The sequence below is a fragment of the Nerophis ophidion genome, linkage group LG17 (genome assembly GCF_033978795.1).
Source record: "Nerophis ophidion isolate RoL-2023_Sa linkage group LG17, RoL_Noph_v1.0, whole genome shotgun sequence".
In the NCBI taxonomy this organism is placed as follows: Eukaryota; Metazoa; Chordata; class Actinopteri; order Syngnathiformes; family Syngnathidae; genus Nerophis; species Nerophis ophidion.
Genome location: NC_084627.1, coordinates 43,996,740 through 44,010,974, shown reverse-complemented (window position 1 = coordinate 44,010,974; position 14,235 = coordinate 43,996,740). Strand labels below are relative to the sequence as shown.

Sequence of the window (14,235 nt, the reverse complement as noted above, 5' to 3'; positions counted from 1 at the left end):
GGATGGATGGAGCTCCATTCAAACCTGCAGCGTGAAATGCTTCTAGTGACCAACAGGGGGCACCATCACACTGTAAAGCAGGGGTGCCCACACTTTTTCTGCAGGCCCGCTACTTTCCAATGGACCAAGTGGAGGTGATCTACCTCATTCATATATATATATATAATTTATATTCATTCATTATTTTATATGAAAGATAGTTTTTTGTTAACAAGTCAAATGTCTTTAATGATTATACATTCATTTATTTCATGAAGACAAGAATATAAGTTGATTGTGATGACTTGCATTGATTGGAATCAGACAGTAGTGATGATAACGTCCACGTTTTCCAAATGGAGGAGAAAAAAAGTCCTCCTTTCTGTCCAAAACCACGTAATGGGCACCCCTGATTTAGATCAACCTCTCTGTTACAGAGGGGCCCGGGGCCCAGTCAAATATTAACACTGAAAGAACTAATCTTACTCTAGATTTTAATAGTATTCAATAATTATATCCAACCTACTTACAGTTTACGTCCTTGTCAAATGATATAAAACCGAGGTCAGGCCGAGGTCAGTGTGACGCTTTGCTGGCATTGTGGTGATGCGGGTGTGTTCTCCCGTTGATGCAGTCGGATAAGAAAAGGTAAAAAATTATGATTTATTTATACTAAAGAACAAACTAAGAACAAAAACACTTGCACAAGGCACTACAGACAAAACAAACAGAACTAGCATGGGAGCTAGAAAGAACGAAAAGCGCTAGCATGTGTGGTAAGGATAAGCAACGGAATAGCGTGGAAGCTAACAAGTCCAAAAAGTTTTTTTACCACAAGCGGGAGTCAGCGACGTCAAGTGTTGCATTAAATACACACTAGACTGCGAGACCGAATGCACAAAAAGGACAGGCTTGAAAAAAGGAAATAATCACAGAGCAGGTGAGCGTGAAAAACAGGATGCAGGTGACACTAATAGGTGACTACGGCAACGGAAACAAACAGGAAGTGCCACCAGGAACTAAGGAAGACAAATACTAAACAGGATGTGATACAAAGACGGAACAAAAACAGAATATGACATGATCCAAGTAGCGGATCATGACAGTCAGGCTGATTAGAAAAAAATAAGTACTAATCATACATAAAAAAGGGGCACAAATAAATGTAAAGACAATTATGTTGTGCTAAAATAAATCCATGAATAATGAATATGTTTCTTATATAAACTGTCAATAAAATTAAAGTGCAAATGTAAATACATCTTCACTAAAGTCAGGTTTTTTGAGCCTAAGAAACCTCTCAATGACTGTTGCTCTAGACCAGGGGTCTCAAACTCAATTCACGTGGGGGCCACTGTATGCAGAGTCTGGGTGAGGGTGGGCCACAAGAAAATATTTCTTAAAATTGTTTTGGGATACTTCTCAGCATGTCTAGTTGTATAATGACGTTTCAAATTGTATCCCTTGTGCACCACAACTTTCTCTGTGCAAATAAGACACCTCGATGTGCTCAAAAAAGAAATATTGCATCTCCCACTTTTCCTGGAATTGTTTTTGCTCATCACTAACCTTTCTCTTCACTGCAGGCTCGGAAAAAGACATGTTTGGGGTTGTGGAATATATTTGTATTTAGCAGACGCACGGAGAATAATGTTATTTCCGCAATGTGTGTCGCGCCGCTTTTCCTCCCTCCAGCAACACGGCGGTCGGCGGATAATAGCCGGGAAAGTACCGGGATAGCGAGCACCAAAAAGTGAGGGCTCCCGGAGTGTTATCCGGCGTCATATACAAATATATGTAGTGTTCATTATGTGAGGCGATGCAAATTAAACAATAAAAAAAACAACAAATAACGGTTTGAATTGGTCCAGGTTTTCGGGGACTGTTATTACTGACGGACAGGTGTTGCGGTGTGACTGCAGCCAGGCACGTAAGAAAACCCTCGTCTCCATTGGCAACGTCTTTCGCTTTCACTCATTTGCCGCTTTTCCACTAATGCTGGGGTAGGCAACCCAGAACGTTGAAAAAACTATTTTGGACCCAAACAACACAACGCTGTCAAGCGCCATTCATATAAAACTTGCGGGCCGCACTAATATTAAACTTTCAAATTAAGGTGTGGGCCCCTGCTCTAGACTTCTGTTTGTTATTGTCATTACAGCCACAGTTGGTGAAAAAATGAATTACAACTGAGAAACAGATCCTCTTTGGCAGTCCAACACTGGTCCAGAACATTCTACCAAATAGTCCAATACTACTTCAAAGTGCTTGCTTTTTGCCATCCTATTTGTCCAGCTTCCATACTCCTTTTTATACACTTTACAAGAAACACATTGGCGGCAAATTCTGTAGCTTGCTAACTTGTGCACGCCGGCTTTCTGAGATTTTGTTAGCGCAGGCAGGACGGAGCAGCGCTTTTATTGTGAAGACAGGAACTGTCTTTGGAGTTTCGACGGTAGGTATGGCGCGAGAGTCTGTTGAAATAAAAAGTGTTTCTCGCCTTCCTGTCGGTCGTTTTTTCTAAATAATGATCTGGCAGCAGCCAGCGTCATCTCACGCTGAGATTGATGAGCACTAATTTTAAGTCTATTTTTTGAATGCCTGGCTGCCGACGGACTGACACACCCTCTGCCATCCACCGCTAGCTCGCCATTCACGTAATAGCCACCCCTGCACCTTTGTGACTGTGCAAAAAGGATAGCCTTTAACATTAAAATGTTCTGTTGTCGTTTATGGGGGAATATATAACCTTTCATTCTATGGAAAATGAATTATATCCGTAAGTAGTTTGAGCCTCTGATAGTCAAAGACGAAACTTACAATATGAATTTCCAGCAGCAAGCAAGAAAGCTTCAGCGATAAAATACAATAAAGCTCAGAAAGAGGACATTTTTCGAGAATCCAGACCGGCATTCATGAGAGACAATAAAAGGCAGGCTGTGAATAGGAAATTGTGTAATAGATTGAATGGGAACATTTTAGTGGCATTTTAGGAAATGATGTCCTTACTAATTTATGAGGGCTGGACGACACAGACAATGTGAAGTGCTGGATGAAATCAAAAAGTTGAAGGTTGTCAATGGAACGTTGGCTGTTGACCACAGTTTTTTGACCCTGGACTTTCTCTGAATTTCCATTTAAAAATACCATTGCTTGTTTTGTTTTTTTACATACTGCGATGATTATGTCAAGCTCCTAATTGGGAACACATTTAATTGGTCTGCAGAGTCCATGCTCTGATTCTGCAGTATGTTTTAAGTCTGCATTACAGCTGTCTCATCTATTAAACTGTGCATGGAATTCTGATAACAAGTCTGTTATGATCCGCTGCCCGGATCATGTTATGTTCAGGTTTTGAGTCCTTTTGTTATTGTGTTCTGCTAACGTTTGTCTTAGTTCCTGGTTGCACTTGCTTGTTTATCTTGTCTCCATATTTACTTATTATTTTCACCTGCCGCGGTTTCCAGACGCATACCTGTTTTTGTTAATCACTGCCTGTATTTAAGCCTGCCTTTTCTGTTTATTCAGTCTTGCCTCCTTAGTTTGTGTAACACGCAACAAGTGACGACTCTGATTTCATTTATGTACTTGCTAGCTTCCGCGCTAATCCTTTGTTAGTTCTCTAGCTCACATGCTAGCGCTTTTGGTTCTTTGTAGCTCCCATGCTAGTTCTGTTCGTTTTGTCATTTGTGCCTTGTGCAAGTTTTTCTGTTTTATAGTCTCTTTTATTTGTTAAATAAATAAATTTTTTCTTACCTTCACGCTGTGTCCGAAGCCCGACTGCATTTTGAGAGAGTAAACCCGCATCACGATGCCCCGCATTTGTCACAAAGTCGCCCCAAAACCCCAAACCTGTGTATGTCGAAAAATACCCAGACGTGCACACGTACAGCACACCCTCTCCACAACTTCAATTCACATTTTTAGGTCAATTTTAGTTGTAGTTTATTGAATCAAATTTGGAGGTGTTGAGATCAGCAAGTGAAATTGCTAATGCTAATCAGTAGCATCACTATGGCACATCCAATGTAAATTAGCATCGAGCTAATTTCTACCATGAATTGATTAACATGGGCCCGACTTAAACAAGTTGATTAAATTATTGGGGTGTGACCATTTAGTGGTCAATTGTATGGAATATGTACTGTACTGTGCAATCTATGAATAAAAGTTTCAATCAATCAATCAATCAATCAATCAATCAATCAATCAATCAATCAATCAATCAATCAATCAATCAATCAATCATTCAGCTATTGTGTTTTGAAAAGTGACACCCTATTTACAAGTGCCTTCAATCAACCAAACTTCCCACCAATTGCGTCAATACCTAAGTGATTAGGTACTTTACACTGTTTCTGTTGATGATGTACATTATTTCAAGTAACTATAAAATCAAAAGTACCAACATTTGGTTTTGAGAATCAACATTACAGCATAAAGTTAGATCCACAATGGACTGGACTCTCACACTATTTTGTTAGATTCACTATGGACTGGACTCTCACACTATTAACTAGATCCACAATGGACTGGATTCTCACTATTATGTTGGATCCACTATGGACTGGACTCTCACTATTATGTAAGATCCACTATGGACTGCACTCTCTCAGTATTATGTTAGATCCACTATGGACTGGACTCTCATTGTATTATATAAGATCCACTATGGACTGGACTCTCTCACTATTATGTTAGATTCACTACGGACTGGACTCTCACACTATTAAGTAGATCCACAATGGACTGGACTCTCACTATTATTTTAGATCCACTATGGACTGGACTCTCACATTAATATGTTAGATCCACTATGGACTGGACTTTCACACTATTATATTAGATCCTCTTTGGACTGGACTCTCACTATTACTGTATGTTAGTTTCACTATGGACTGGACTCTCACACTATTATGTTACAGCAGATCCACTATGGACTGGACTCTCACAGTATTATATAAGATCCACTATGGACTGGACTCTCACACTATTATGCTAGGTTCACTACGGACTGGACTTTCACACTATTAACTAGATCCACTATGGACTGGACTCTCACAGTATTATATAAGATCCACTATGGACTGGACTCTCACACTATTATGCTAGGTTCACTACGGACTGGACTTTCACACTATTAACTAGATCCACTATGGACTGGACTCTCACAGTATTATATAAGATCCACTATGGACTGGACTCTCACACTATTATGCTAGGTTCACTACGGACTGGACTTTCACACTATTAACTAGATCCACTATGGACTGGACTCTCACTATTATTTTAGATCCACTATGGACTGGACTCTCACTATTATGTTAGATCCACTATGGACTGGACTCTCACATTAATATGTTAGATCCACTATGGACTTGACTCCCTCACTATTATGTTAGATTCACTACGGACTGGATTCTAACACTATTAACTAGATCCACTATGGACTGGACTCTCACTATTATGTTAGATCCACTTTGGACTGGACTCTCACATTAATATGTTAGATCCACTATGGACTGGACTCTCACACTATTATATTAGATCCTCTTTGGACTGGAGTCTCACTATTACTGTATGTTAGATCCACTATGGACTGGACTCTCACACTATTATATTAGATCCTCTTTGGACTGGACTCTCACTATTATGTTAGATCCACTATGGAATTGACTCTCACTATATGTTAGATCCACTATGGACTGGACTCTCACACTATTATGTTAGATTCACTATGGACTGGACTCTCACACTATTAACTAGATTCACCATGGACTGGACTCTCACACTATTATATTAGATCCACTTTGGACTTGATTCTCACTATTATGTCAGATCCACTATGAACTGGACTCTCACTATTATGTTTGAGCCAATATGGAATGGACTCTCACTCTATTATGTTAGATCCACTATGGACTGGACTTTCACTATTGAGTACGTTGGATCCACTATGGACTGGACTCTCACATTATTATGTTGGATTCACTATGGACTGGACTCTCACACTATTAACTAGATCCACTATGGACTCTCACTGTTATGTTAGATCCACTATGTACTGGACTTTCACTATTATGTTAGATCCACTGTGGACTGGACTCTCACATTATTATGTTAAATCCACTATGGACTGGACTCTCACACTATTATAGTAGATCCTCTTTGGACTGGACTCTCACTATTATGTTAGATCCACGATGGACTGGACTCTCACACTATTATGATAGAGCCACTATGGACTGGACTCTCACACTATTATGTTAGATCCACTATGGACTGGACTCTCATACTATCATGTCAAATCCACTATGGACTGGAATGTCCTAATATTATGTTAGATCCACTATGGACTGGACTCTCACACTATTATGTTAAATCCACTATGGACTGGAATGTCCTAATATTATGTTAGATCCACTATGGACTGGACTCTCATACTATTATGTTAAATCCACTATGGACTGGAATGTCCTAATATTATGTTAGAATCACTCTGGACTGGACTCTCACACTATTGACTAGATCCACTTGACATTGCACCGGTCACCCGGAGGTTCGTGGGTGGTCCCAAATTCTGCGGTTGAGTTTTCTTTGCCCTGATGTGGGATTTGAACCGAGGATGTCGTTGTGGCTTGTGCAGCCCTTTGAGACACTAGTGATTTAGGGCTATATAAGTAAACATTGATTGATTGATTGATTGAAGGCGGGGCCTTTCAGAAGTCAGTCGGACAAGATGTTTGCATGTGTTGTCGCAGTGACGTCAGAAAGTGGTCTGCCATGTCAGCAGGTGGTCTGCCATGCCAGCAGGTGGTCTGCCATGTTGTTGCTGTTGCATGACGTGACTTGTGGCCGACTCACGTGTGAGGTACTCCATGTCAGTGGTGGAGGTGGTCTGCACTGGCTCCTCAATCCAGGGTGTGGCGTGCACGGCGACGCTCCAGTCGCTCCAAGTTCCAATCTCTGTGTCTTTGGCAGCAACCTGGACAACAAAACGCACGAGAAGTTTAAAAACCGAGATTTGTGTAACTTGGATCATGATTAAAGACAAGATAAGGAGTTGTTAAGAACTTACTGCTTGTTGGGAAACATTTAGAATGTGCTGCTTCGACTTCGTACTGGACTAAAACTACAATATCAATTGTTAATTGGCTTCCCAGCATGCCCTGCGGCTCCTTTTTGGAATGAGTTGTTATGGTTACATGTGGCGTTGTCTCCATTCCAATATTTTGGTAAAATGTATTTCGATTCTTTGATACTTTTCTAAATAAAGGGGACCACAAAAAATGGCATTAGTGGCTTTATGTTAATAAAAAATCTTAGGGTACATGAAACAGGTTTATTATTGTCATTTAGTCCTAAAATAAAACGTTGAATATACAGACAACTTGTCTTTTAGTAGTAAGTAAACAAACAAAGACTCCTAATTAGTCTGCTGATGTATGCAGTAACATATTGTGTCATTTATACACATATTATTTTGGACACATTATCAGGGACAAACTGTAAAAAGAACAATAAAAAAAAATTGTCCTCTTTTTCTTCTTCTTCTTCCTTTTCCACTTCGTCTTGCTTCTCTTCTTCTTTCTGTTCTTCTTCCTCCTCTTTTTCTTCCTCCTCCCTCTCTTATTATTTTTTCTTCCTCCTCTTTTTCTTCATTTTCTTCTACTTCTTCTTTTTCTTCTTCCTCCTCCTCTTTGTCTCTTGTTCTTCATTTTGCACATCCTCTTTTTAGTCTTCTTCTTCCTCCTATTACTCTTCCTCTCATTATTTTTCTTAAGCTTCTTCTTCTTCCTCCCCTCTCTCATTGTTTTTCCCTCATATCGCTTTTCTTCTTCTTCTCCCTCCTCTTGTTCTTCTTTTTTTCCTTCTCTTTCTTATTAATTTTGTTCTTTCTCTCCTTGTTCTTCCTCCTCTTTTTTTATTCTTCTTCTAAATCGTTTGAGGTGCTTTCTATGAAGTGCCTCTGTGCCTGGCCGTTATCTACCGCCCCCCAGGGCCCTATTCGGACTTTATTCGTGAATTCTCAGAGTTTGTTGCTGATCTAGTGACGCACGCCGATAATATAATTATAATGGGGGACTTTAATATCCATATGAATACCCCATTGGACCCACCGTGCGTGGCGCTCCAGACTATAATTGATAGCTGTGGTCTTACACAAATAATAAATGAACCGACGCATCGCAGCGGTAATACGATAGACCTAGTGCTTGTCAGAGGTATCACCGTCTCCAAAGTTATGATACTCCCGTATACTAAAGTAATGTCCGATCATTACCTTATAAAATTCGAAGTTCAGACTCATGTTCGGCAAGCTAATAATAATAATAACTGCTATAGCAGCCGCAACATTAATGCTGCCACAACGACGACTCTTGCGGACCTACTGCCCTCGGTAATGGCACCGTTCCCAAAGTATGTGGGGTCTATTGATAACCTCACTAACAACTTTAACAACGCCCTGCGCGAAACCATTGATAGTATAGCACCGCTGAAGTTAAAAAAGGCTCCAAAAAGGCGTACGCCATGGTTTACTGAAGAAACTAGAGCTCAGAAATTATTATGTAGAAAGCTGGAACGCAAATGGCGCACGACTAAACTTGAGGTGCACCATCAAGCATGGAGTGATAGTTTAATAACTTATAAACGCATGCTTACCTTAGCTAAAACTAATTATTACTCAAATCTCATCCGCATTAATAAAAACGATCCAAAATTTTTGTTTAGTACAGTAGCATCGCTAACCCAACAAGGGACTCCTTCCAGTAGCTCCACCCATTCGGCAGATGACTTTATGAAGTTCTTTAATAAGAAAATTGAACTTATTAGAAAGGAGATTAAAGACAATGCGTCCCAGCTACAACGGGGTTATAGTAACACAGATACGATTGTATATACGGCGGATACTGCAAATATCCAAAATAGTTTCTCTCGTTTTGATGAAATAACATTAGAAGGATTGTTACAACGTGTAAATGGAATAAAACAAACAACATGTTTACTTGACCCACTTCCTGGGAAACTTATCAAGGAGCTTTTTGTATTATTAGGTCCATCAGTGCTAAATATTATAAACTTATCACTTTCCTCGGGCACTGTTCCCGTTGCATTCAAAAAAGCGGTTATTCATCCTCTCCTTAAAAGACCTAACCTCGATCCAGACCTCATGGTAAACTACCGACCGGTGTCTCACCTTCCCTTTATTTCGAAAATCCTCGAAAAAATTGTTGCAGAGCAGCTAAATGAGCACTTAGCGTTTAACAATCTATGTGAAACCTTTCAATCCGGTTTCAGGGCAAATCACTCGACTGAGACAGCCCTCGCAAAACTGACTAATGATCTATTGCTAACGATGGACTCTGATGCGTCATCTATGTTGCTGCTCCTCGATCTTAGCGCTGCTTTCGATACCGTCGATCATAATATTTTATTAGAGCGTATCAAAATACGAATTGGTATTTCAGACTCAGCCCTGTCATGGTTTAACTCTTATCTTACTGATAGGATGCAGTGCGTCTCCTATAACAGTGTGACCTCGGACTATGTTAAGGTAACGTGTGGAGTTCCCCAGGGTTCGGTCTTTGGCCCTGTACTCTTCAGCATCTACATGCTGCCGCTAGGTGACGTCATACGCAAATACGGTATTAGCTTTCACTGTTATGCTGATGACACCCAACTTTACATGCCCCTAAAGCTGACCAACACGCCGGACTGTAGTCAGCTGGAAGCGTGTCTTAATGAAATTAAACAATGGATGTCCGCTAACTTTTTGCAACTTAATGCCAAAAAAACGGAAATGCTGATTATCGGTCCTGCTAGACACCGACCTCTATTTAATAATACAACTTTAACATTTGACAACCAAATAATAAAACAAGGTGACTCTGTAAAAAATCTGGGTATTATCTTCGACCCAACTCTCTCCTTTGAGTCACACATTAAAAGCGTTACTAAAACGGCCTTCTTTCATCTCCGTAATATCGCTAAAATTCGCTCCATTTTGTCCACTAAAGACGCCGAGATCATTATCCATGCGTTTGTTACGTCTCGTCTCGATTACTGTAACGTATTATTTTCGGGTCTCCCAATGTCTAGCATTAAAAGATTACAGTTGGTACAAAATGCGGCTGCTAGACTTTTGACAAGAACAAGAAAGTTTGATCATATTACGCCTGTACTGGCTCACCTGCACTGGCTTCCTGTGCACTTAAGATGTGACTTTAAGGTTTTACTACTTACGTATAAAATACTACACGGTCTAGCTCCAGCCTATCTTGCCGATTGTATTGTACCGTATGTCCCGGCAAGAAATCTGCGTTCAAAAGACTCCGGCTTATTAGTGATTCCTAGAGCTCAAAAAAAGTCTGCGGGCTATAGAGCGTTTTCCGTTCGGGCTCCAGTACTCTGGAATGCCCTCCCAGTAACAGTTCGAGATGCTACCTCAGTAGAAGCATTTAAGTCTCATCTTAAAACTCATCTGTATACTCTAGCCTTTAAATAGACCTCCTTTTTAGACCAGTTGATCTGCCGCTTCTTTTCTTTCTCCTATGTCCCCCCCTCCCTTGTGGAGGGGGTCCGGTCCGATGACCATGGATGAAGTACTGGCTGTCCAGAGTCGAGACCCAGGATGGACCGCTCGTCGGGACCCAGGATGGACCGCTCGCCTGTATCGGTTGGGGACATCTCTACGCTGCTGATCCGCTTGAGATGGTTTCCTGTGGACGGGACTCTCACTGCTGTCTTGGAGCCACTATGGATTGAACTTTCACAGTATCATGTTAGACCCGCTCGACATCCATTGCTTTCGGTCCCCTAGAGGGGGGGGGGTTGCCCACATCTGAGGTCCTCTCCAAGGTTTCTCATAGTCAGCATTGTCGCTGGCGTCCCACTGAATGTGAATTCTCCCTGCCCACTGGGTGTGAGTTTTCCTTGCCCTTTTGTGGGTTCTTCCGAGGATGTTGTAGTCGTAATGATTTGTGCAGTCCTTTGAGACATTTGTGATTTGGGGCTATATAAATAAACATTGATTGATTGATTGATTCTTATTCCTCCTCTTCCTCTTTTTCTTTTCTTCCTCCTCTTTTTCTTCCTCTTTTTCTTTCTCTTCTTCTTCTTCCTCTCTCTTATTGTTTTTATCCTCCTCTTCCTTTTCTTCTTTTTTCTCTCCTCTTTTTCTTCTTCTTCCTTTCTTTCTTATTCTTCTTTTTCTTTCTTTTCTTGTTCTTCCTCCTCTTTTTTGTCTTCTTTTTCCTCCTCTTCCTCTTTTTCTTCATTTTCTTCTACTTCTTTTTCTTCTACCTCCTCCTCTCTGTCTCTTATTCTTCGTTTTCCATCTCCTCTTTTTGTTCTTCTTCTTCCTCCTAGTACTCTTCCTCTCATTATTTTTCTTAAACTTCTTCTTCTTCCTCCCCTCTCTCATTGTTTTTCCCTCATATCGCTTTTCTTCTTCTTCTCCCTCCTCTTGTTCTTCTTTTTTCTTCTCTTTCTTATTAATTTTGTTCTTTCTCTCCTTGTTCTTCCTCCTCGTTTTTATTCTTCTTTTTCCTCCTCTTCTTCTTTTTTTTTCTTCCTCCTCTTTTTCTTCCTCTTTTCTTTCTCTTCTTCTTCCTCTCTCTTATTGTTTTTATCCTCCTCTTCCTTTTCTTCTTTTTCTCTCTCCTCTTTTTCTTCTTCTTCCTTTCTTTCTTATTCTTCTTTTTCTTTCTCTCCTTGTTCTTCCTCCTCTTTTTTATTGTTCTTTTTCCTCTTTTTCATTTTCCCCCTCTTTTTCTTCCTCCTGTTTGTGTTCCTCTTTTTCTTTCTCTTCTTCTTCCTCCTCTCTCTTATTCTTTTTTCCATCTTCTTCCTTTTCATTTTTTTCTCCCTCCTCTTTTTCTTCTTCTTTTTTCTCCTCTTCCTGTTCTTCTTCCCCACTCTTCCTCTTATTACTGCTTTTCTTCTTGCTCTTCATCTTCCTCTTTTTCTTTCTCCTGTTCCTCTTTTTTTCCTCTTCTTTTTCTTCATCCTTGTCCTCTTTTTCTTCTTTCTTTTCTTCTTCCTCCTCTTCTTCACATGAAACTGTAAGGTGACTCATGTGACATAAACACATTTGGTTGCAAATGACACAGATTATTCTACATTTGGCTTTAAGGTCACCCGCCTATTCAAAAGTAGTCCGTATCATTGTAGCGACCATGTCTCCAGTGGGGGTGCTGCAGTGTTTCAGTAGATTGTGATGCAGCAAAAAAACCTGCTAAGATTTGTGCACGCGAATACTTTAATACTTTACAGTTTTTACCTGCGTACACTTTTCTGTATTTGATGGTACGTCCATATTTGGTAGGAAAGTCTCTTGACAAGGAACCCTGCACTGTGTTTATGCCTGAACTACAAATCCACAGCAGAACTAAGAACCAGACAAGTGGATCCACATGCTGCTTTCCTTTGAATCCCACTCCTTTCCTGGTGTGGCGAGGTGGTGATCACATGCCCGGGGATTATTTATTGAAACGGCGAGCGACTGCAAAAATCGGTTCTCAGTTTTCACCTAAAGAAGGAAGTTGTCAGCGAGCGTCACGAGCACGGTCACAGTACCTGGATGATGTACTCCTTGCCAGCGTAGGCGTCGGTGATGGTGTGGGCGGTGCTGTCAGACAACTCCACCTGGAAATGAAGGACGGACAAAAGTAGATTTCGTCAGCAACTTTTTCGTCAACATAAGTGATTGTTGCACAATCGAACTGAAAACTGTTCGGAGACGCGATCAAAAGGCTGATTTGTGCAGAGTTTTAAAAAAATTAATGCAAAATTTAATATATATTTAAACCACATATCCACCTGCATCCTCACCAGTGGACATTTGTTTGGGGTCTATTATTTTTGTCAGAGTTACACATTTCGGGGATACAATAACCCTGTTGTTAGGCATTGGGACCCAATTCAGTGCTTTCATAGGTACAAAGCAAACTCAAAAAAAGTACTACCGTCATATTTCGATACCTCTGTCGCGGGTGATATTGCATTCGGTGCCAGTCTGGTGTGCCGTGGGAGATTGTCTAATTTCATTTATTTGGGTTAAAAATATTTTTGCAAACCAGTAATTATAGTCTGCAAATGATGTGTTGTTGTTGAGTGTCGGTGCTGTCTAGAGCTCGGCAGATTAACCGTGTAATACTCTTCCATATCAGTAGGTGGCAGCCGGTAGCTAATTGCTTTGTAGATGTCGGAAACAGAGGCAGTGTGCAGGTAAAATTGTGTCTAATCATTAAACCAAAAAACAAAAGAAAAAAGTTGAGTGCCCCTAAGAAAAGGCATTGAAACTTAGGGAAGGTTTTGCAGAACTGGCTACAAAGTAAACGAAAACAGAATGCTGGACGATAGGGGTGTGGGGAAAAAAATAGATTCAAATACGAATCGAATCGTTTACGTTGTGCGATTCCGAATCGATTCTCATTTTTAAAAAATCAATTTTTTAATTTTTATTTTATTTTAAGTATATATATATCCATCCATCCATCCATTTTCTACCGCTTATTCCCTTTCGGGGTCGCGGAGGGCGCTGGCGCCTATCTCAGCTACAATCGGGCGGAAGGCAGGGTACACCCTGGACAAGTCGCGACCTCATCGCAGGGCTAACACAGATAGACAGACAACATTCACACTCACATTCACACACTAGGGCCAATTTAGTGTTGCCAATCAACCTATCCCCAGGTGCATGTCTTTGGAAGTGGGAGGAAGCCGGAGTACCCGGAGGGAACCCACGCATTCACGGGGAGAACATGCAAACTCCACACAGAAAGATCCCGAGCCTGGATTTGAACCCAGGACTGCAGGAACTTCGTATTGTGAGGCAGACGCACTAACCCCTCTGCCACCGTGAAGCCTTCCAACAAACCACTACACAGCAATACCATAACAATGTAATCCAATTCCAAAACCAAACCTGACCCAGCAACACTCAGAACTGCAATCAACAGAGCAATTGAGAGAAGACACAAACACGACACAGAACAAACCAAAAGTAATGAGACAAAAATGAATATTATCAACAACAGTATCAATATTAGTTATAATTTCAGCATAGCAGTGATTAAAAATCACTCATTGACATTATCATTAGACATTTATAAAAATAATAAAAAAGAACAATAGTGTCACAGTTTTTTACACTTGCATCGCATCTCATTAGCTTGACTACACACTGTGTCCAATGTTTTCACAAAGATGAAATAAGTCATATTTTTGGTTCGTTTAATAGTTAAAACAAAT

General features: G+C 40.5%; 1 protein-coding gene across 2 annotated transcripts in view; it reads right to left on the bottom strand.

The window, feature by feature from the left end:
* The window catches only part of cntfr (ciliary neurotrophic factor receptor), a 723,314-nt gene that overhangs the window by 29,029 nt on the left and 680,050 nt on the right, over window positions 1-14,235 (bottom strand). For both annotated transcript variants that reach the window (XM_061877005.1, XM_061877006.1), the window contains 2 exons: window positions 12,559-12,627; window positions 6,844-6,964 (listed from right to left, as the gene is read on the bottom strand). In XM_061877005.1, the coding sequence (XP_061732989.1) occupies window positions 6,844-6,964; window positions 12,559-12,627 (190 nt within the window). The remainder of the gene's footprint in view (window positions 1-6,843; window positions 6,965-12,558; window positions 12,628-14,235) is intronic.